Below are 26,008 nucleotides of genomic sequence, written 5' to 3'. Positions count from 1 at the left end.
AAGACTGTTTACATTTTTTACTTAATGCTGAATCTGATGCATCTAAGCCTTCCACCGCCATACAATCCCAGCTTTTCACGTGTGTTTGCACCTGTAAAGCAGTAAGGAGAGCCTCTCTGCGGAGACCATCTAAAATATCCCACATGCAAACAAAACCACCCGCACAACCAGGCCTGCTTTCACCGGGGCCATCGGTGCACAAAGGACAAACACACACCTTTCTTCTCAGGAGGCCGGCCTTACAGGGAAATCTACCTCCCACATATTAATGAGAAAAGGGCTCTTTCTTTTCTCATAAGACTGCTTGGCTATCATTTGAGAAGGGAGGGAGAAGAAGGGGGGTGGTGGTGGTGGTGGTGGGGGCTATAGCTGCTGCAATTTTCAATCACCCTGTCCTCCCCCACGCAGAACTCGTTGGCTTTGATGGCTGCTGCATAATTATATGAATTTTAATAAAAGCTCTGTGTATTAATCTCAGGCCCCCCGACAGTAAACTTTCAGTAAACTTAACCTTCTTCTTGGTAATAACACAGCAACAACGAAACAATATTTCAATTAGCCAGGCAGTCATTAACTGTGACAAGGAGAGAAGACGAAGAGGAGAGGAGAGAAGCGGCGAGGGGGGAGGGAGGAGGAGATAGGAGGGTGAAATAAATGATCATGGTGTTAGAGTTAGGCGGCAGAAATGCCAGAGCGTATTTACCGAAGCACATTACTCGTGCTTTGAGACACACAAACTGTCTGTCGGTGAACAAATCACAGGAGCAACACAGCAGCAGGCAGCCAACCAACTCCTGCATGGTGGCCTTTCTTTTTTTTTTTTTTTTTTTTCTCTCTCCAAGACCTTGCTCTGATACACAGTCATAGTTCTGATGTGCTGACACCCAAAGGTCCTTGTCCAGCAGTGACTGAACAGCCCCCTCACCCCTCCACCACCACACACCTCCCAACCATCCCTCTTGCTGCAACGCTTGCTCAGCAAAAAACCAACCGGACAGAGGACAGCTGCTAAGCTTTTATCACATCATCGTACCACTTTGTTCAGCTCAGAGTAAAAAAGTCTTCACACTTAACTTTTTTGGTTCACTTTTATTTTTTTCTTGTCGATTGCACAGCATTCAGTGGGTTTGCACAGACGCCAGTATCCCGGTTAATCAGCTCATTTTCATCTTCTAAATGTACGACTGAGATTTCTTATCAAGTTTGTCAAAGCAAATGTAAAAAAAAACAAAACAAAACTGCAGGATGAAAAATGTGATTAGGATTATAAATTAAGGTTATAGGAGGTTCGATTAACTACGAGGGCTGTTCAATAAGTTCATGGCCTCACCCAGAAATACTGGTTGTTACAATACAGGATGTTACATTCTTTCGTGATGGGATAGTGATGCTTGAACATCAATGGACCAAGTGCATTGCTGTAAATGGAGATTATGTTGAAAAATAAAATATAAATTATCAGTCTGCGTTGTTCTGTTGTGGGTGAGGCCATGAACTTATTGAACAGCCCTCGTATATGCCTTTGAATAGATAATAACTTTAAACCAGGGGGTGTCAAACATATGGTCCGTGGGCCAAAACTGGCCCTCCAAAGAGTTCAATCCGGCCCAAAGGATGAATTTGCAAAGTGAAAAAATTACACAGAAGACATTAACAGTAAAATGCAAAGGTAAAAGATTATATGAGTATGTGTATTTGTATGATGTGTGTGTATGTGTATAAACTTATGTATGCATGTGTATATGTATGAGTGTGGGGGTGTGTGTGAATATACACTACAAACAAAAAGTTAAGGATATTTCAATTTTTTTGGTCTTTTTTTTTGTCATTTGTAAATAAAACTATGTCTGGTCACTAAAAAAATGTTTCAATTCAATTTACACACAAAAAAGTAAGATTATCTTGATTGCGGATTTTTCTATTATTGTTTGTTTTACTTGTTAACAGACAGTCGCGGAAAAAAAATATTAGACGATCAAAAGTGATCAAAACTATGGTTATGCAATCAAGTACTAACTCCTGTGTGTATCATGTGACTAAAACAGACAGAAAAGAAAACATGGAATGAAAGTTGTTTCGATAATAAAGTTAAATACAATATATTTTTGCTAAATGTTTTGTGTATTTGTAGATCCGCTGTGATCTATAAGCTGTAATGCATATGTATAAATGAGAAGCTGAGGCATAATATTGTTAAAATTGCTCTTATTTTATTTATTTATTTTTTATTATCACAATTTCAAGTTGTTCATGTTAGATGAGGTTATTCATATTTTTTATGAAAGGATAGTTTATAAATGTAAACATTTTCAGTATGTAATTTTATTTTTTGCACTAAAACAATGACAATAATAACATATAAATGATAACTAATATGGCCCCTGAACTAAAATGAGTTTGACATCCATACTTTAACCTAAACTGACTGGAGTAACTGCAGATTCCCAACCTATACTTCGCAATAAAAAGTTACTATTGTACACTTCAGCAAACTCATAGTAGTGAAAAGTCAATATTTTTGCTAAATTTGGGGCAAAAATTTGACAAAAGACATATGAAATGTTAAAGAAATAGGCAGTGTTTAAGGAAATGACAATGAAACCCAACTTATAAGCATCTAAAGATTAATATTCAAACTACTGGATAAAAAAAAAGTTCATGTTCAAGTACTATTTCAGCATAAAATCACTAAATATTTCCAAAGCAGCAAAGTTACCTATCAGTAAGAGGTGATTTTTCCCACTCTTGCATTTTTCAGGTTTGGAAACTTTGGTCAATGTTAGGAAAATATTGTAATTTAGTCTAATTATGCTTTTGTTTCTCTAAGACATAGTTGATCTTGCAGCCTGTTTCTGTTCCATCAAAACACCAAAAGCACCAAGAGAAGTTCAGACATTACACTGTTCTACGCATACATTTGTAGAAATGTAGGTTTGTTGGTGCAATGGCGGTATTTTATTCAGATGAATGGGTTACTTTGTCAATTGATTTTTCTTAATAATGTAATATGACTGATTCTGTCTCTATTCTAATCAGTGCTTTTTTAAAAACACTAGTGCATCATGGTTCAGTACTTTCCAATTTTAACAAATGGAACCATTTACTGAGTTCATGTTTTCCATGAGTTCTTATGTAAAGTAACGCAATCAGACGCAGATGTGATCATTTTTTCTATTTACAGTCCAAACTCACCTAAAATTATGATTTTTTTTTTGTTTGTTTATTTGCTTTTAGATTATTACCTCCGCCAAGAAGGTTATGTTTTTGCCAGGGTTTGTTTGTTTGTTTGTTTGTTTGTTTGTCATTCTGTTTGTTTGTCTGTCCGTTAGTGTGCAACATAACTCAAAAAGTTATGGACAGATTTGGATGAAATTTTCAGGGTTTGTTGGAAATGGGATAAGGAAGAAATGATGAAATTTTGGTGGTGATCGGGGGGGGGGGGGGGGGGCACTGATCGTTAGTGTGCAACATAACTCAAAAAGTTATAGACAGATTTGGATGAAATTTTCAGGGTTTGTTGGAAATGGGATAAGGAAGAAATGATTAAATTTTGGTGGTATTCGGGGGCGGGGGGGCCCACGGGGGGGCCCACTGATCAGCCTTGGCGGAGGTCTGCGCTCTCCGAGTGCTTCTAGTATTAATGATGTTTTGAGCAACATTTTGCTCTGATGGTTGTTTGTAATAGTTTTTTTTAGCTTTTGCATGTTAACCCTTTAAACCCTAAGCCTAAAATGGTCCGCCTGAACTTATTTTTCCTTATCTTGACTAACTAAAAGGTTAGAAAATATGCTGTGAGGGAGTCTGTTTGCCCATTTTTCCAGAGTACTTTTTTTCCCCTAGATCTTAGCAGTCATTTACAATTTACTGAATATTATAATTGTGCTAAAATGGTGTCTTTTCCAGCTTCAAGTACAGGCGTGAGTGAAATAACTGAAATGACCCAATAAAACCTATAAAATGCAACGTCTCAGGTTTTAGAAACCGTTGAAATTTTTCCAATTGCACAAACAGTGAAAGAGTTACCGCCATCCAAACTGCATATGCACAGGATGTATCAGCAATGACATGTCAGGTTTTAAAGTGTTAACCAGAAGTACAGACTGTAAATTCCTTATTGTTGATCTTAACATATTTAAGAACAGCCTTCATTAAAATAGACGCAGCAGGTTGAAACTTTCTTTAAATTATGAGCGATTTAAAAGTTTGTTAAAGCTTTACTTGTCTTAACCCGAAACGACCCAGTGCTACTTTTGTGGTCGTTAGCAAATGATATTTTCCTCTCTATCTTTACCCTTTCTTAAGTGATTTATCACCATTTACTCTAATATTATGCTCTGTATTTTGCAGTTTTAGGTATAGAAATAGGTATTTTCCTTTATTTAATTTAATGATCATACTCAGCTCAGATTAAAGTTGAAGGTTATTATATCAAAAGCAGAGAAAGCTGAAGACAAAAGAATGTTTTTTCTGCAAAATATATCATTAATTGAACATAAAATAAATGTGTTCATCCACTGTCACTCATCCAACTCCATGGGTTTTACTGGTGAATCAATGTTGTAGAAGATGATGGTGTATCCACGGTAACTATGGAGCCTCTGAACGTCCAAATGGGTCATATCTGATGACCATGAAAAGATGAAAAACTGTGTATTACACCAATTATTTGCATAGATTGATAGGATTAGTGGATCAACAGGTACTAAACAGTTTAGCTCAGTAAATCGTTTTGGTCACTGGTGGATGTTTGGGTCTTTATGGGTTAAATTGCATAAAACACTCATTGTATTCTTCATGTTCCTATTACGAACATATTTTATGCAGGGAAATAACTGGATTAAGCTGAAGAAAAGTGTTTTTCTGCAAAATATGTCATTCACTGAACATAAAATAAGTGTGTTCATCCACTGTCATTGATCCAACTCCATGGGTTTTACTGGTGAATCAATGTTGTAGAAGATGACAGTGTTTCCATGGTAACTACAGAGCCTCTGAATGTCTAAATGGATCATATCTGATGACCATGAAAAGATGATAAACTGTATTTTACACCAATTATTTGCATAGATTGATGGGATTAGCGGATCAATAGGTATTAAACAGTTCTAGATCAGTAAATTGTTTTGGTCACAGGTGGATATTTGGGTTTTTATTAGTTAAATTGCATAAAACACTCATTGTATTCTTTGTGTTCCTATTATGAGCATATTTTATGCAGGAAAATAACTGGATTAAGTTGAAGAAAATTGAAGAAAAAGTATATTTTCTGCAAAATATATCATTAATTGAACAGAAAATAAGTGTCTCCATCCACTGTCATTGATCCAACTCCATAGGTTTCACTGGTGAATCAATGTTGTAGAAGATGACAGTGTTTTCATGGTAACTACAGAGCCTCTGAACGTCTAAATGGATCATATGTGATGACCATGAAAAGATGATAAACTGTATTTTACACCAATTATTTGCATAGATTTATGGGATTAGTGGATCAGCAGGTATCGTTTTGGTTTTGGTGGATATTTGGGTCTTTACAGGTTGAATTGCATAAAACACTCATTGTATTCTTCGTGTTCCTATTATGAACATATTTTAAATAACTGGACAAAGTTGTAACCACACAGTATTTATCGTCAGCTGCTCAGTCGGGTCACTCTGAAAAGATTCCATGTCACACAGAACTTTGGATTCTATGTGAAATATAAACAACTCGGTTTGTCAGTGATGCATATTAGCATCAAATCCTGAATCTGATCACAACCAGGATAAGGCTGAAACCCGGGACACAAGTGTGCATGTAAACACACTGATTATTCCCCTTTTTTTCCTTCAGCTTTTACATTGTTCAAAACCCCTCAGCTGAAGCTGTGGCTTAGCGGCATAAAGGCGTTACTGTACGGCACTTGATCTTACCTACAGGGTAGCTTTGCGACACGCTGGGGCCCAGGTCTGGGTTGGCGCTAGAGGATAAACTGGGTTTGACTTCGTCCAGGCTGGAATTCAGGGCAGGGAGCGAGTACTCATTAGCCTGGGAAAAGGACAGTTGAATCATTACACAACCAAACAATACCTAGATGGAAATCCTCCCTTCTCCTCCTCCATTAAGCGCTGCACACAGGCCTGTGCGAGTATAAATGTGTATGAGAGCATTGTGTATGTGTGTGTGTATATGTGTGTGTGTGTGTTCAAGCTGCAGGGTGGCAGTTCAAGCATATCATGAATGTATTTTGGTATTGTCTGAGAGGAAGTGGGATTTTGAGATGAGTGAAAAGCCAAGGCGTCAGCTGGCCCTTTGTGCTTGACTGCAGTCCTACCCCTGATCAGCCAAGGGAGAAAGCACTTCTGCTTTGTTACTGGCACACCATGTGGCCCTGTTTGGGAGACACCATTCACCTTCTTCTTTTCTTTTAATTTGGAGTCTAAACCACCTTTAAATTTCATTGCCTCTCATCTCTGAATAGAAGCACTTGTACAACCTGCACTTTTTTTGTGCATTTAACTCTTGGTGTAGTGTTAAAGGATCACAAAGAACGCCACACAGATAATGCAGCTTTATTTTCTCCCCATTATTGTTTGTCTAAAATGCTGGTGGGAAGAATCACGCAGTATATATTTTACGTGAAACTGTTTTATATGTATTGTTTTTGATATCTTCCTCATCATGGATTACAGATGTAAAGTAGCTATGGATACATTTAAAAGTAAAACTGCAAAATAATGTCAATGATTGGAATGTGAAGTATAAAAACTCAACAATAGTAAACAGATACACTAGTAATTCAGTCGTAATACAAGCATGATTTATGCTTTTGGTGGGAAGAATCATGCAATATATATTTTACATGACTTTTTTTTTTATATGTATTGTTTTTGACATCTTCCTCATCATGGATTACAGATGTAAAGTAGCTATGGATACATTTAAAAGTAAAATTGCAAAATAATGTCAATGAATGGAATGTAAAATATAAAAACTCAACTATAGTGAGCGGGATATACTAGTAATTCAGCTGCGATACAACCGTGATTTATGCTTTTGGTGAGAAGAATCATGCATCATATATTTTACATGAAGTTGTTTTTTTTATATGTATTGTTTTTGACATCTTCCTCATCATGGATTACAGATGTAAAGTAGCTATGGATACATTTAAAAGTAAAATTGCAAAATAATGTCAATGAATGGAATGTAAAATATAAAAACTCAACTATAGTGAACAGATATACTAGAAATTCAGTCGTAATACAACGATGATTTATGCTTTTGGTGGGAAGTATCATGCAATATACACTATATTTTACATGAAGTTGTTTTATATGTATTGTTTTTGACATCTTCCTCATCATGGAATACAGATGTAAAGTAGCTTTGGATTATACATACATGTATAAAGTGAAAGTAAAACTGCAAAATAATGTTAGAGAATGGAATGCAAAATATAAAACTCAACAATAGTGAGCAGATATACCAGAAATTCAGTTGCAATACAACCATGATTTATGCTTTTATAAGACTTCTTAACTTATGGACTTCTTATTTTAACTAATTAAGCATGAGACGTTTTTTGAGCTGTGCAGCAAAACTGAAAAATAACTCGAGTAGTTTGAGGATATAAACAGTTTTGCTGAAAAATAGTGTCAATTATGCAAAATCTGATTTTATATGAATGAATGGCTTAAAAAAAATCCTCAGATGTTTTTTTTAAATATAGATAATTAGCCTAAAAACACAGAGCCAAACTTGCAAAATATGGTTTAAATCACTACAATTTAGATTAAGTATTAAGTAAGCTAAACTATTAACCTTTTACTGCATTTTTTTTTTTTTTTTATATTTTCAGCTCTTCAAACTTAAAATCTAACCCTTTTCTGGTGAGAATCTACAAATGTCATCATATATCAACAAATATAACAGAATATTGCTTCCTCACAATGCTGTTAAATGCAAATAACCTGGATAAAGATATCAAATAAAACCAAAAAAATCTTTCAGTAATTTCCGTGTAGTAAAGAAACACAGGCATTTAACTCCATAAAAGAAAAAGACAGGAAAAAAAAAAACAAAAAACAGTCTTCCCCTGCTTGTCTTTTGTCGTCATGCTTCCTTCCTAAAGACACTCATGGCAGATGTTAGCAGGTTTTTTTTAATGAGATGAGACTTCCGGAGTCTGAGTGTTGACAATGTTTGTCCAAAGCCCAGTGTGAGGCTGAGTGGCTCAGTGGGCCTCGCTCCCACAGGGGGACGCCTGTGACCCCACTCTTGTCTGCCACTATCACCGATAAACTCTAATTGTCTGCTACAACTGTTCACTGGCACAATGTCGGATGTTTTCCTCTATTCTCGGAGGCTTCAGACGCCAAACAGACGTTTTATCATGCAGATAAAGGGCAGGAGGGGGAAAACTGAAAAGATAGGTCTGAAAGGGATGACCAAATGGCTAGCAGAAGTGTGGGAGGGGTGAATCCATTGAGTTTTGCATCTCCAGAATGGGTTTTTAATGCCTTGCTACAGAACCCAGACACTGCCTAATAGGGCCACATTTTCCAGAGAAGGAAAAAAAAAAGAAACGTGAGGCACCAATGAAAGGGGAAAGTGCTCTGATTAATATTGCATTAAATTAAAGCTGATTTTTCTGGACTGTTCCTGGCCTCTTTTTTTTTATTTCTTCCTCCTCACCCCTTTTTTTTTTCGTTCTTACCCTTTTCCCTCTGCCTTTTAATACTCTCCCTGACGCTCTTTGTGATTGCAAGTCATTTCCAATTCGTTTTGGTATTGATCTTCCAGTAGAAATCAGTTTTGTAATTAGCTGCAAATTAGGCCCTCTTCTGGAGGTGAGGCCTGTCCCACTGATTTATCACCTGCGTAATTCGCCCCGATTGGAGAGAAATTAAAATGAACTCAATTAGGCGACTGCTTTTGCTTTATGGGTCCGACTTGTAGTTTCGTAGGAGAAATTAATAGTCTCTTGTTGTTTAATAGTATAATGAAAGTAAATAAAGGTTATCCATTATAATAAGCCCGAGCTTTTAATAAGCGGTGGTTTGTGGTTGTCGTTTTTTTTTTGGCGTTAGGGGGTGGCTTTTTTCCCCCAAATGCCTCTTAATTTTAGAAATGAGGATGGATGGATGGATGGAGAGTGTGGTTTTAACATCAGAAAGACCATTTGTTTCATTTTTAACGTATGCATTTCAACAACATGATGCAAGAATCAGACAAGAGGGTGAAAAAAAAAACAAAAAAACAGCCAAGATAAGAAGCAGCAGTTGAATAACACAGCAAAAACCAAGAAAATTCTAGGTATTGATTAATTTCATGTTGCCTTACTGTTATTCTCAATTACAGGGGATACAAGGAATGTGTTTTTCATCACAAAATCAATAATATGTGGGAGTTTTTGCTGGTGATCCCTCTAGCATTATACATGCCGGGTTGTAATCCAGCTCTTTGCCATCTCAGACGTTTATTTAATTAGCTTTTTTTTTTTTTTTTTTTTTTTTTTTTTATCATTTGGGAATAATTGTGACAAAGGTGTGTTTATATGTGTGATTCAGAAACTCATGTACAATATGGAAGAATACAGGTCATTCTACTGCTGTTCCACAAACAAACAAACAAACAAACAAACAAACAAACAAACACATTCAAGTCTGCAAATCATAGATGTTTAATAAAATCCTCCTGTTATTTATTGAAAACCAGTTAAATATATGTAAGAGGAATTTGTGTAATATGCATAAAATCACCACTTAAAGGTACATTTTTAACTTGGAGGTGAATATCTTGAATACAAATATTCTAAATTTCAACTTAGAGCTTTAGAAATAATCATTTAACCACTGTGACCAAGACATGAAAATTCAGAATTTATCACAAATGTGACTTTTAAAGGCATAGTAGTTTTCTTGAGTGTAAATATGAGGGAAAAATCTGATAAAAAATGCATGAAATCTTTGCTTAATGTATTCTTTTTTATGAAGAACAACAAAAAATTCTTGGTAACATGTGACATAATAACATCTGATAATGGAAAACAATCTAAAAATAATAAATATGGCAATAAATGAATGCCAAAAGTACATGTTTGAGGGAAAATCACTGACAATCAAATAATTATTTCCAACGCTGATAAAAAAAATTATACAGAATTAGCTTTTTAAGTATTTATCCATTAATTTATTTTAAAAGATGTTTTTTTTTCTGTTTTCATTCTAAATCATGATGCTTTACCTAAAAAGGATGACACTTAGCGACATGATTTTTTAAAAAAATTTTAGGTAAATGTTTAATATTTGTCGTAACTTTCAGGAAAAGCACCACACAAACATCTGTTTCATACAATTATGCAAACTTTTTTTTGGTGTTCTCACATCTCTGAGATTGGTCCAAAATGATCAAACCAAAACATTTTCTGAGACACAGACATTGTTCTTTCTGTTTTTTTTTTTTTTAGTGACATGAAAGTACTAAATGATGGAAATGGCCTAAATATTATTTTGGATTTCTCTTTGGAATGTATTGATCTATCGGCTGGACATTAGTATTGACTGATATTAGCTGATACAGACCAGTATCATTATTTGTAAATAGGAGATCTTTTTATTGGTGATATCTGTCCTGTTTAAGTTTTTTTTTTATTTTTTTTTAATAAATCTCTATATCCTCCTGACACTCAGGAAAGTACAAATTTTGGCTTTTTTTTTTTACATTAAATAATCGCCTTTACTGTAAACAGCATGATGCAACAGTTTTTTTCAGATGCATTTTAAAAATTTTTATAGAATGTCCTTTGCAGTGGACAGCGTTGTTTTGTCTTTTGTTTTCAATAAAGCTGTGAAACTCTTGTCTCCTACAGATGACAAAAATGCATTGCTGGGTCTCAGGAGGATATTTTGGATCTTTTTTCAATCAAAGATAACACTGGTCAACAACAAATTTATTGTTGAAGTTTTTTCAGCTGATTTAGGATAATTTTGCTGTGCTGAATCCAAAAATCACATTAATTTTGCTCAATCAGGTCAACTTTCTCAACTATGCTACATATTGGCTTTTTAACATTTTTGCTTACATTTATGGGCATTTTCACATCATATGATACAAAATTCTTTCATATTTCTTGCAATAAATGAATTCTGAAGATTTTACTTTTGCCAGTTTATGATTAATGTTTTTTTTTTTTTAATATTACAGGTGAATGAAATGGCTTCGACTAGAAGATCTTGCAAGAATAAGCCTGACATATTCTGCTACATCTGCGGTGAATACACCATTGTACCTAACAGGAATCGGGTTACAAGTTTCATAAAGTGTGCTTACCAATCTTATTTTGGTATTAAACTTGGTGACCAAGATAAAGTTTTGTGAGAAGATCAAATTTTTCAAAATCAAATTAGCAAAAAAACCTGACCTGATTGAGAAAAACAGATGTCATTTTTGGATTTAGCGGTGCAAAATGGTCCTAATTCAGTTGAAAAAACCTCGACAACTTGCAAAAAACATTTTCTTGTAACCCAGTGTAATGTATTGAAGGACTTAAAGACTTTAAAAAATGAGTTACTTTTATGCACAGGTGTCAAACGTGCGGCCCAGGGGCCAAATCCAGCCCGCCAAAGGGTCCAATCTGGCCCGCAGGATGAATTTATGAAATGCAAAAATTACACTGAAGATATTAACAATTAATGGTCTCAAAATCATTTTAATTCAGGTTCCACATACAGACATATACAGTTCAGTTAGATTTCAAGGGGGTCAGACCAGTAAAATATTATCATAATAACCTATAAATAATGACAACCACAAATGTTCTCTTTGTGTTTTTTGGTGTAAAAAAGTAAAATTACATGAAAATGTTTACATTACCAAACTATACTTTTACAAAAAATGTGAATAACCTGAACAAATATGAACAAACGGAAATGTCTTTAAAAAAGTAAATGCGATTTTACCAGTATTCTGCCTGTTATTAAATGTTTTGTGCAATTGTAATGCACATGTGTAAATGAAAACTGAATGTAAACTGATAAACCGAGGCAGAATATTGCTAAAATTGCACTTGTTTTTCTTAAGACAATTCAAGTTGTTCATGTTATTCAGATTTTTAAGGAAACTTTGCAGATGTAAACCTGATCATAATATAATTTTACTTTCTTCACTGTTATTATTTTACTGGTCCGGCCCACTTGAGATCAAATTGGGCTGAATGTGGCCCCTGAACTAAAATGAGTTTGACATCCCTGCTTTTATGTTTATAATGAATTTTCCTTTGTTAACATCCTTTATGGCAGGGGTCTCAAACATGCGGCCCGGGGGCCAAATGCGGCCCGCCAAAGGTTCCAATCCAGCTTGCTGAAATCCTGTAAATTAGCATAACTTGCATTTACCAACACAAAGTTCCTTTAGGGATTCACTTATATTGATTTCTTATGCACACAGACATAAATAAGACCTCTAAGCAAATTTTAGCCGATATCAGTTTTCTCATTATCTCTTCATTTCAGTTTCAGTAGATCTTCATAAACATCTCATATTTGCAGACTTTAATGTTCACCACACAAATAAAAACAGTCCGAGCCGACGTGCCACTCACCTGTTCGGGTTTGATATGATCCGACGTAGGGAAGACGTCAGGGTACGAGGGGCGTTCAAAGACCCGGTCCAACGCTTCCAGCTGCTGCTGGGTGAAGGCATCTGCCCTCAGGTGTTTCCGTAAACTCTCCACACTACCCTGAGAATCACTGTTTGGGCCAGAACCATCTGAACCATCTACAAGAAGAAAGAGCAACAATCGAGACACTGACCCCGGGAAGCTGGCCTTCACTTCAAGCTATGCACTTTATATTCTCCTCATGCTTTATTTATTTATTTTTATTTATTTATTTATTTATTTTCTGCAGCACCTCTGTGGGGATCTGAGGAGGACTCATAGGGATGCAGTGCATTTTTTTTTTTTTTTCCTGCACACCTTAATGGCTATGGTGAGCCGCCACTGGCAACATCACACAGTCTTTTTCCTAGTATTAACACCATTATGATCTGAAAGCCCTCTGGTAATTGATGGATTACCGTCACTTGCAAATATATACATGTCCTAGCAAGTATGTGCAGTAATAAAAGCAGCAGCTACTCCATTATACAGCCTTTTCTTTGGACTTTGCACTTTTTCTTCCTTTTTTTTTTTTTTAACCAAAACCCTCGCAGAAATCAAGAGGATTTTTTTTTTTTTTAAAGGCACAATTTCCCTTTCATGATTCAATCCTGCTTTCATTCTACATGAGTATTTGGTTCCATTTGGAAACAGCGGCGCAGGACAAGAGACGGAATAAAATCGTACAGTCTAGTTCAATCATCCTGCTCTCCAAACACAGGAATTTTCTCCAGACTCCTGACCTGATCCTGGCTGTTGGACATCGTATGCCTTCCATTTTACCTGTTTTTTCAGGAAATTTTTCTTGTCACTGTTGTGGAAATTAGTGTTTTGGGTGAAGTTTGACAATTTTAATTAATTTTAGAAACATTAAACCTCAAAAAATGTCATTTATTGTGCTGATTTGTACAGATTTCTCTCAAATTGATCCCAAAATATAAAGATTTCCGTGACCACTGTTGAGGAAACAACTGCTTTGGCTGAAATATCCCAAATTTAAGTAACTTTAAAAACATTAAACCTCTACAAATGTCATTTACTGTGCATATTTGTACAGATTTCTCTCAAACTGATCCCAAAATATATAGATTTCCGTTACCACTGTTGAGGAAACTAGTGCTTTGGCTGAAAATATCACAGTTTTAATTAATTTTAGAAACATTAAACTTCAAAAAATGCCATTTATTGTGCAGATTTGTACAGATTTCTCTCAAATTGATCCCAAAATATATAGATTTCCGTTACCACTGTTGAGGAAACAACCGCTTTGGCTGAAAATATCCCAAATTTAAGTAACTTTAAAAACATTAAACTTCAAAAAATGTCATTTATTGTGCTGATTTGTACAGATTTCTCTCAAATTGATCCCAAAATATAAAGATTTCCGTGACCACTGTTGAGGAAACTACTGCTTTGGCTGAAATATCCCAAATTTAAGTAACTTTAAAAACATTAAACCTCTATAAATGTCATTTACTGTGCATATTTGTACAGATTTCTCTCAAACTGATCCCAAAATATATAGATTTCCATTACCACTGTTGAGGAAACTAGTGCTTTGGCTGAAAATATCACAATTTTAATTAATTTTAGAAACATTAAACTTCAAAAAATGCCATTTATTGTGCATATTTGTACAGATTTCTCTCAAATTGATCCCAAAGTATATAGATTTCAGTTACCACTGTTGAGGAAACTAGTGCTTTGGCTGAAAATATCACAATTTTAAGTAACTTTAAAAACATTAAACCTCTAAAAATGTCTTTTTACGCTGCTGATTACTGCAAAAATGTCAGTTATTAAATGAGTTAGGAGTGTGCTGACAGTATATTTTTCTCCAGTTTGACTGCGTAATCATGTGCGTTTACCCCTCTGAGTGTCATCTGCTGCATTATTTAGCCTCATTTAATTTTAATTTTTCTGTTACGTGTCCATTTTGTCCACGTTAGAAGAACAAACCACTGTGCAACGACACGTCTTAAAAACTTTTGAAGATTCTGAGCTAAAGTGAAGCAGTTTCAACTCAGTTTTGTGAGTCATGAGGTATGTTTTATACATTTTTTAGGAAGTTTTTCTTGCCACTGTTGAGGAAACAACCGCTTTGGCTGAAAATATCACAATTTTTATTAATTTTAAAAACATTAAACCTCAAAAAAATGTCATTTACTGTGGAGATTTGTACAGATTTAACTCAAATTGATCCCAAAATATACAGATTTCTGTTACCACTGATGAGGAAACAACCGCTTTGGCTGAAAATATCACAATTTTAAGTAACTTTACAAACATTAAACCTCAAAAAATGTCGTTTACTGTGCATATTTGTACAGATTTCTCTCAAATTGATCCCAAAATATATAGATTTCTGTTACCACTGTTGAGGAAACAACTGCTTTGGCTGAAAATATCACAATTTTAATTAATTTTAAAAACATTAAACCTCAAAAAATGTCATTTACTGTGGATTTTGTACAGATTTCTCTCAAATTGATCCCAAAATATATAGATTTCTGTTACCACTGTTGAGGAAACACCTGCTTTGGCTGAAAATATCACAATTTTAAGTAACTTTAAAAACATTAAACCTCTAATAATGTCATTTACTGTACAGAAGTTTTTTCCTTTTTTTTTTTTATTTTTTTTTTTAAACCAAAACCCTTGATGGAATCAAGAGGAGTTTTTGTTTCTTTTTTTCTTTTTTTAAAAGGCACAATTTCCCTTTCATGATTCAATCCTGCTTTCATTCTCCGCGAGTATGTGGTTCCATTTGGAAACAGCGGCGCAGGACAAGAGGCGGAATAAAATCATACAGTCTAGTTCAATCATCCTGCTTTCCAAACACAGGAATTTTCTCCAGACTCCTGACCTGATCGCCCCGGCTGTTGGACGTCGTATGCCTTCCTGTTGTCACCTGAGAGTGTGTGTGTGTGTATGTGTGTGTGTGTTAAAGCCTTTACATGCATCCAACCAAACCTTCCCCCTTTTTCCCTTCCCTTCCCTTCCCTTTTTTTTTTTTTTTTTTTTTTTAACCAAACACCCCCTCCTCTCCTCACTGCAGCGTCTGTGTCTTGCAGGTCTCCCAGAAAGCTTGGGCTCCCTTACAAATCTGTCATTCTAAATTTGCGGCAGATTATGTTCTCCCCTCAGTGGGAGAGTGGTGATATATGATATGCAAGGCCCCTATTGATTGCCTGATCTGGTGGCAAGAGAGAGCTGAAATGAACTTGAAATGAACATCATGCCTCAACTCATTGTGCGTATAATACTCTACTTAATCCCACATTTTTCTCTGCCATGGAATTCAATTGATCAATCATGTCTGTGTGATAGTACCATTTGGGAGGGTTATAGCCGTCCTATTCTTTGCTGCTTGACCTTTTTTTTTTTTTCACAGGCCGAGGCCAGAGGATGAACCTGCCTCTAATGAAGGAACTGTAAAACAGTACAGAGTGTGTGTGTGTGTGTGTGTTTGAGCCTGAAACGCCGCTGATTACTGCAAAAATGTCAAGTAATAAATGAGTTAGGAGTGTGCTGACAGTATATTTTTTAGCCAGTTTGACTGCGTAATCATGTGCGTTTACCCCTCTGAGTGTCATCTGCTGCATTATTTAGCCTCATTTAATCTTGATTTTTCTGTTACGTGTCCATTTTGTCCACATCTTACAAGAACAAACCACTGTGCAATGACGCTTCTTAAAACTTTTGAACATTTTGAGCTAAAGTGATTATTTTTAAGCACAATGAATATGTTAGGGTTAAATTAACACACGTAAAAACATTATTCACCATCATTTTTACATAATAAAAGGTTATTGTAAAGTTTTGCAAGGGTCTAAACTTTTGGAAATTTGCTGACTTTGTAACTCCGCGTTTGCCTTTTACACATTTTTTAAGAAGTTTTTCTTGCCATTGTTAAGGAAATCACTGTTTTGGGTGAAGTTGCACAATTTTAAGTAACTTACAAAATGTTAGAGCTCAAAAAATGTCATTTGCTGTGCAGATTTGTACAGATTTCTCTCAAATTGATCCCAAAATATATAGATTTCTGTTATCACTGTTGAGAAAACAACTGGTTTGGCTGAAAATATCACGATTTTAAGTAACATTAAAAACATAAAACCTCTAAAAATGTCATTTATTGTACACATTTGTACCGATTTCTCTGTACAGATTTCTCTCAAATGGATCCCAAAATATATAGATTTCTGTTACCACTGTTGAGGAAACAACCGCTTTGGCTGAAAATATCACAATTTTAAGTTACTTTAAAAACATTAAACCTCTAAAACTGTCATTTACTGCATGGATTTGTACAGATTTCACTCAAATTGATCACAAAATATATAGATTTCCGTTACCACTGTTCAAGAAACTATTGCTTTGGCTGAAAATATCACAATTTTAAGTAACTTTAAAAACATTAAACCTCTAAAAATGTCATTTTACGCTAATGACTACTGCAAAAATGTCAAGTAATAAATGAGTTAGAAGTGTGCTGACAGTATATTTTTAGCCATTTACTCCAGTTTGACTACGTAATCATGTGCATTTACCCCTCTGAGTGTCATCTGCTGCATTATTTAGCCTCATTAAATCTTGATTTTTCTGTTACGTGTCCATTTTGTCCACGTTACAAGAACAAACCACTGTGCAATGACGCTTCTTAAAACTTTTGAACATTTTGAGCTAAAGTGATTGTTATTTTTAAGCACAATGAATACGTTAGGGTTAAATTAACAAACATAAAAACATTATCCAACTTCTAATGGATGCATTCATTTTTATACAAGAAAGGTTACTCTAATGTATTGCAAGGGTCTAAACTTTAGAATATTTGCTGAATTTGTAACTCTGCATTTGCGTTTTACACATTTTTTTAGGAAGTTCTTCTTGTCACTGTTGAGGAAATTGTATTGGGTGAAGTTTCACAATTTTAGGTGACTTTAAAAAATATTAAACCTCAGAAAATGTCATTTACTTTGCAGATTTGCCCCTCTGAGTGTCATCTGCTGCATTATTTAGCCTCATTTAATCTTGATTTTTCTGTTACGTGTCCATTTTGTCCACATGTTACAAGAACAAGCACGCTTCTTAAAAACTTTTGAACATTTTCAACTCAATTTTGTGAGTTGTGAGGTAATACTCCATGGAAAGAAAGTGTGTTTGTTATTTTTAAGCACAAGGAATACGTTAGGGTTAAATTAACACAGGTAAAAACATTATTCAGCTTCATCATTTTTACATAATAAAAGGTTACTGTAAAGTATTGCAAGGGTCTAAACTTTTGGAAATTTGCTGACTTTGTAACTCTGCGTTTGCCTTTTACACATTTTTTAGGAAGTTTTTCTTGCCATTGTTGAGGAAATTACTGTTTTGGGTGAAGTTTCACAATTTTAAGTCACTTTAAAAACATTAAACCTCTAAAAATGTCATTTGCTGTGCAGATTTGTACAGATTTCTCTCAAATTCATCCCAAAATATAGAGATTTCCATTACCACTGTTGAGGAAACTACCAGTTTGGCTGGAAATATCACAATTTTAAGTAACTTTAAAAACATTAAACCTCTAAAAATGTCATTTACTGCATGGATTTGTACAGATTTTTCTCAAACGGATCCCAAAATATATAGATTTCTGTAACCGCTGTTCAAGAAACTATTGCTTTGACTGAAAATATCACAATTTTAAGCAACTTTAAAAACATTAAACCTCTAAAAATGTCATTTATTGTGCACATTTGTACAGATTTCACTCAAATTGATCCCTAAATATATAGATTTCCATTACCACTGTTGAGGAAACAACCACTTTGGCTGAAAATATCACAATTTTAAGTAACTTTAAAAACATTAAACCTCTAAAAATGTCATTTACTGTGGAGATTTGTACAGATTTTTCTTAAATTGATCCCAAAATATATAGATTTCTGTTACCACTGTTGAGGAAACTATTGCTTTGGCTGAAAATATCACGATTTTAAGTAACTTTACAAACATTAAACCTCTAAAAATGTCATTTACTGTGGAGATTTGTACAGATTTTTCTCAAATTGATCCCAAAATATATAGATTTCTGTAACCGCTGTTGAGGAAACTAGTGCTTTGGGTGAAGTTTCATAATTTTAAGTAACTTTAAAAACATTACACCTCTAAAAATGTCATTTTACGCTACTGATTACTGCAAAAATGTCAAGTAATAAAGGAGTTAGGAGTGTGCTGACAGTATATTTTTAACCATTTACTCCAGTTTGACTACGTAATCATGTGCGTTTACCCCTCTGAGTGTCATCTGCTGCATTATTTAGCCTCATTAAATCTTGATTTTTCTGTTTCGTGTCCATTTTGTCCACATGTTACAAGAACAAACCACTGTGCAATGACACATCTTAAAAACTTTTAAAGATTTTGAGCTAAAGTGAAGCAGTTTCAACTCAGTTTTGCAAAGAAAGTGTTTGTTATTTTTAAGTACAATGAATGCATTGAGTTAAATAAACAAATGTAAAATCAACCATATCCTTCCTATAACTTCTAATGGATGCATTCATCATTTTTACATAAGAAAACTTTTGGATATTTGCTGACTTTTAAACTCTGCGTTAGTATTTTACGTGTTTTTTTTTTTTAGGACATTTCTCTTGTCACTGTTGTGGAAATTAGTGTTTTGGGTGAAGTTTGACAATTTTATTTAATTTTAGAAACATTACACCTCAAAAAATGTCATTTACTGTGCATATTTGTCCACATTTCTCTCAAATTGATCCTAACATATAGAGATTTCTGTTGTCACTATAAAGGAAACTACTGGTTTGGCTGAAGTGTGACAATTTTAAGAGACTTTTAAAACGTTAAACCTCAAAAACTGTCATTTACTATGCAGAATTGTACAGATTTTACTCAGATTAATCCCAAAGTATATCGATTTCTGTTACCACTGTTGATGAAACTACCGCTTTGGCTGAAAATATCACAATTTTAAGTAACTTTTAAAATGTTAAACCTCAAAAACTGTCATTTACTGTGCAAATTTGTACAGATTTCTCTCAAATTGATCCCAAAATATATAGATTTCTGCTACCACTGTTGAGGAAACTACTGGTTTGGCTGAAAATACCACAATTTTAAGTAACTTTTAAAACGTTAAACCTCTAAAACTGTCATTTACTGCATGGATTTGTACAGATTTTTCTCAAATTGATCCCAAAGTATATAGATTTCTGTTACCACTGTTGAGGAAACTACTGCTTTGGCTGAAAATATCACAATTTTAAGTAACTTTAAAAACATTAAACCTCTAAAAATGTCATATACTATACAGATTTGTACAGATTTCACTCAACTTTATCCCAAAATATATAGATTTTTATTACCACTGTTGAGGAATTTACTGTTTTGAGTGAAGTTTCACAATTTTAAGTAACTTTAAAAACATTAAACCTCTAAAAATGTCATTTACTGTGCATGTTTGTACAGATTTCTCCCAAATTTACCTCAAAATGTATAGATTTCCATTACGACTGTTGAGGAAATTACTGCTTTGTTGGAAATTTCACTATTTTATGCAACTTTAGAAATGTTAGACTGCATAAAATACTGTCATTTACTGTCATCCAGGGTTCAGCATTTGCTTTGTGTGCAGATTTCTACAAAATTTACCCCAAAATGTATAGATTTCTCCCAAATTTACTCCAAAATGTATACATTTCCATTACCACTGTTGAAAAAATTCCTGTTTTGTTGGAAATTTCAAGATTTTATGCAACTTTAGACATGTTAGACTGCATAAAATGTTGTCATTTACTGTCATCCAGGGTTCAGTCTTTGCTTTATGTGCAGATTTCTCCCAAATTTACCCCTAAATGTATAGATTTCCGTTACTACTGTTGAGGAAACTACTGCTTTGGCTGAAAATGTCACAATTCTAAGTAACTTTAACAACATTAGACTTCAGAAACTGTTGTTATTTACTGTCATCCAGGGTTCAGAATTTGTTGATGTGCAGATTTCTATGAAATTGACCCCAAAATGTATACATTTCCATTACCACTGTTGAGGAAATTACAGTTTTGTTGGAAATTTCACTATTTTATGCAACTTTAGAAATGTTAGACTGCATAAAATACTGTCATTTACTGTCATCCAGGGTTCAGCATTTGCTTTGTGTGCAGATTTCTCCAAAATTTACCCCAAAATGTGCAGATTTCTCCCAAATTTACTCCAAAATGTATACATTTCCATTACCACTATTGAAGAAATTACTGTTTTGTTGGAAATTTCAAGATTTTATGCAACTTTAGAAATGTTAGACTGCATAAAATGTTGTCATTTACTGTCATCCAGGGTTCAGTCTTTGCTTTATGTGCAGATTTCTCCCAAATTTACCCCAAAATGTATAGATTTCTGTTACCACTGTTGAGGAAACTACTGCTTTGGCTGAAAATGTCGTAATTCTAAGTAACTTTAACAACATTAGACTGCAGAAATTGTTGTTATTTACTGTCATCCAGGGTTCAGAATTTGTTCATGAGCAAAATGTATAGATTTCCGTTACCACTGCTGAGGAAATTACTGCTTTGTTGGAAATGTCACAATTTTATGCAACTTTAGAAATGTTAGACTGCATAAAATGTTGTCATTCACTGTCATCCAGGGTTCAGTCTCCAAAATGTACCCCAAAACATGTAAAATTGGAAAAAAAAAAAGAGTAATTTGCACAAGTTTGACCACAAAAAACACACACTATCAGTGAGTACAGAAGTGGTTTTGACACTGAAACGACTGCTCCATCACTAAAAACAGAGAAACGAAAACACCAGGGTTGACATTTCTCGGCTGATCCTCATCCACAGGTGAATATTCAGCATGTTTTCTGCACATACAACCGCTCTGACAGCTCTTACCTCCAGCTGCTCTTACTTCACTCTATCAAACTCAGTTGTTCTCTTTGGATCCAAAGCAAACACAGTCATTAATTACTTTCCATCAGCAGGACCTGAGCCACAACACCTGATCAATACCCCCCCCCTCCCCACATTTGTCATTCACCACTGAGGAATACACTTCCCACACATAAGACAAACCATCCTGGGTCAGCCTACACACTCAGATTGAGGACAAACCCACCCCCCCACCCCCCATCTGACAAATCAGCGGCAACATTCGGATCATTTATACAGCCGTGTAATTATTCTTTAAGATGCATAAATCCACTTTATCCACCTTTAAACACTTAACACAACACTTTAGAGAGCACTTAAAACACTTCAACAGCTTATGTTTAATATTTAATGTGTAAATTATGGAGAAAATACAGTTTTTAGGACTGAAAATAATCATGAAGTGATACAAGTGTCATAGAAACTCGCAAATAAAGCATGACCAGGATTATTCATATTAAAACACCCCTCATTTTGTGACCATTCTGTCATTTTTCTTTTTTTTGAGATTGAATTCAGATTAAATGTGGCAGATCCAATTTTTAACCCTTAAACACCTAGAACTATTTTGTGGTGACTTCCAAGTAATTTTTTCTTTATATTTAACCTTTTAAAAGTGATTCACCACCATTTATTACAATAATATCCTCTGCGTTTTGAAATTTTCAATGAAAATCAGGTGTTTTCCCATTTTTAATTGACTAATCATGTAGATGTTCATAAACGCTTAGAAAAAAAATCACAAGTTATTATATCCAAACAGAGAAAACTGAAGAAACAGTGACTTTTTCAGCAAATTACAGTTAACTAAACTACTACATCTACATGATCCAAAAGGGTTTTTAAAGAGCTTATTTAGATTAAGATGTAGACTTTCTTTCAATTTGGCCTATATACAAAAAACAAAAAACAAACAAAACTTCATTATTCAGTTGCGGAGTGAAAAGTATGATATTTGCTTCTGAGAAGTAATGGAGTAGAAATATAAAGTGACAAAAAAGGAAATAATCCTGCAAATTTAACCCTGAAATGCCCAGAACTGTTGAATTTTTGATGAAATTTTCTCTACATTTAACCTTTCCTAAGTGATTTATCACCATTTATTGTAATATTATACTCTGCGTTTGCATTTTTCAGTGGAAATCAGGTATTTTCTTACCGAAAACTGAAGAAAAGGTGACTTTTTCAGCTAAATATATGATTAACTGAACATAAAAAAGATGGTGTTTCCACATTTATGATGGAGCCTCTGAATATACAGATAAGCTTATTTATTGTAATATTATACTCTGCATTTGGCATTTTTCAGAGGAAGTAATGAATTTTCTTATAGAATACTAACAGAAAACATGACTTTTTCAGCTAAATATGTTTAACTGAACATAAAAAAGCTTCATCTTTTTATGTTCAGTTAAGCATATATTTAGCTGAAAAAGTCATGTTAGAAACTAGAAAACTATGAGAAAACGTGACTTTTTAAGCTAAATATAAAAAAGATGGTGTTTCCACATTTATGATGAAGCCTCTGAATGTACAAATTAGCTTATTTATTGTAATATTAACCTTTGCATTTGGCATTTTTCAGAAGAAATCAGGTATTTTCCTACAGAAAACTTAGAGAAAACATTACTTTTTCAGCTAAATATATGATTATTTACACATAAAAAAGATGAAAGTGTTTCTACATTTATGATGGAGCCTCTGAATGCACAAATAATCTTATTGCATTGGGCATTTTTCAGAAGAAATCAGGTATTTTTCTATAGACAACTGAAGAAAAGGAGACTTTTTCAGCTAAATATATGATTATTTACACATAAAAAAGATGAAGGTGTTTCCACGTTTATGATGAAGCTTCTGAATGTACAAATTAACTTAATGCATTTGACATTTTTCAGATGAAATCAGGTATTTTCCTCTAGAAAACTAAGAGAAAACATGACTTTTTCAGCGAAATATATGATTAACTGAACATAAAAATGATGACGGTGTTTCCACATTTATGATGGAGCCTCTATATGTGCAAATATTCCACATTTGATGCCACTTATAACCTGTGAAACTGCATTTTTCCTGAATTATTTACATGTATTGATAGGATTAGATGATCAAAAGTTATTAACCCTTTCATGCATGAATTATGAGAACCTTAATGGGTCAAAACAGAGTAATGTCCCGTCAGAGAGCGAACTTTAATTGATTATTCCAACATTTATTTCAGTATAAAGTAGCTCCTTGTTTTGGATAATCCCTTATGGTCTAACTAAAGCAAAAATTAATTTAAAAGTAAAAATGTGGGTCAAATTGTCTCTAATATTTCCCGTCAGAGAGATTTTGACCCTAATCAAGATTTTTTTCCCCCCGAGTGTTTCTATTCCTCTTTAGGCATGAAAAAAACAATGCGTTTGAAACATTTTTCATGGAGTTGCCAGAATGTCCACTCAGCTGCACGCTATGCATTTAATTTTTGAAGCAAAGAAACCTGTAAATACTGATATACAGAATGAAAACTATAAAATCAATTATTTTAATGCTGCTAATCTGATGTTTTGTCACATTTTTACATACTCTACTATTAGTTATTACTTACTTTATGGAGATAATATGCAAAAAAAAAAACTTTTTTTTTTTTAAGAAAATGGTTAATTACAGTCTATTAATAATAACAAGCAATTGATTTACACTCAAACATGTTACTGCAGATCAGATTTATCAAAAACAGCAAAGTTACAATAATGGTATGAATGTCAGTGTATGGGATGGGGCATTTAAGTGTCCACTGTGTTGGCTGATATGGAACTAAAACGATCAAATCCATGAATATACAAGAGAACAACTGTAGAGTAGCTGTCTACTGTAGTGACCACTATGCATGAAAGGGTTAAACAATTTAAATCAGTAGATGTTTTAGGTCTTTCAGAAGTATTTTTAACCTCAAGTATTGGTAAAAAAGCCCCAAATGGCAATGTGAGACCATTCCGTTCAGGATTCCATATATATATTCCATATATTTGTAATATTTCTGTCATCTCTGTGATTCTTGTTCTACATAGCGCATGGAGAGTGAACGTGACACAGAACGGGGTCATTATAGACATAAAAATGATCAGAATCGGCTTAAAATGTTCTACTTTTTATACATGAACATAGTTTGGATTAGCTCCTTTGCTAGAATGAAAACTAGACCATATATGTTTGTAAAAAACATTCATGTTTAAATTTTTTTTAGAATGAAAAATATATTTCTGTCAGCATTTTTCAGTATGTGTTTATCACTTTTTATGGTTCTTTTCTGTTGTTTATATATGCATTTTATATTTTTTACAGTTTGGTTTCACCGACAGCACTTTAAGACTTGGATTTAAACAGAAAAAGTTTGGAAAAATGATAAAAAAGTAAAATAAAATGACTTACTATGTTGTTTAGGAATATTTAGAACAAACTACAATCCTTTTATGATGCTATATAGAGGCTTTCTAGTGCTTTATCCTAAAAACACAAAAATTTTAAATATTGGAACGTTTCTGGTCAAGTTGCTATTAATTTATACAATCCATATATCAGTGATTCCCTGATTCATACATTTTACACTATATATATATGTGTGTGTGTGTGTGTATGTATGTATGTATATATATATATATATATCATGTAAAAAGTATGACATGGATAAGGAAAGTGTACTTTGCGTAAAGTCAAACATACTTTTCTGTTCCGTTCAGGATTCCATATGTTTTAACCCTGACCATACCTATAAAGACATACCCAAAGTAAATGAAGAATTACTTCACAATAATAAGGTTCATATGGATGTTCTTGGTGTCTATGGACATTTACAGACCTCATTTATTACTGTGCCTGAGTAAACTGTAACAAATTAAAAGAGAAATTAGAATATTTTATCCTTGCCTGTTCTTTTTCGGCTGGATTGACGATGATATGCATAAATTAATTGTTCATATCAGAGATTTTTAATAGCATATATTTCACCCCACAAAGATTAAAAATCATGTTTGAACATTAAAGTTTGCACTAAAATACACTTTTGATGTACTTTTATTAACATTAGGGTCTAAACTTTGAGCAAAAGTTGAAAAAAAACATCCATTGTCCTGATTTATTATATTTTTATAGCAGATGAATATTAATATAATTTTTTAGCCCTATCGGCCTGCCGGCGGGCTGATAGGGCTAAGCTAAGCTTGAACCCACATCCGTCTTTTCCAATCTGCAGCTGTGATGGTAATCTCCGTGGCTGCGTTACATACTTGTCCTGCTTTGTGGTTGTTTATTGATCACGGCCGGGCCTGAGTGTATTCATCTTGACATCAGTCTGTATTAACACTCCGGTAACGAGGGAGCAGCCTCTATCAGATCAGATAACCAGCTCTATAAAGCAGACTCCTCTCTGCGGGTTTGGCACCCAGAGGTCAC

The 26,008-nt window shown here is 34.0% G+C and overlaps 1 protein-coding gene across 2 annotated transcripts in view; it reads right to left on the bottom strand.

Moving 5' to 3' along the window:
- LOC115410750 (paired box protein Pax-2a-like) overlaps positions 1-26,008 on the bottom strand; it is a 77,400-nt gene that overhangs the window by 30,538 nt on the left and 20,854 nt on the right. For both annotated transcript variants that reach the window (XM_030122531.1, XM_030122532.1), the window contains exons 6-7: positions 12,585-12,760; positions 5,914-6,028 (exon numbers count right to left, since the gene is read on the bottom strand). In XM_030122531.1, the coding sequence (XP_029978391.1) occupies positions 5,914-6,028; positions 12,585-12,760 (291 nt within the window). The remainder of the gene's footprint in view (positions 1-5,913; positions 6,029-12,584; positions 12,761-26,008) is intronic.

This window comes from Sphaeramia orbicularis, chromosome 19 (genome assembly GCF_902148855.1).
Source record: "Sphaeramia orbicularis chromosome 19, fSphaOr1.1, whole genome shotgun sequence".
NCBI lineage: Eukaryota > Metazoa > Chordata > Actinopteri > Kurtiformes > Apogonidae > Sphaeramia > Sphaeramia orbicularis.
Note: the sequence above shows the minus strand (reverse complement) of the source record. Positions and strands in the feature narration are given on the sequence as shown.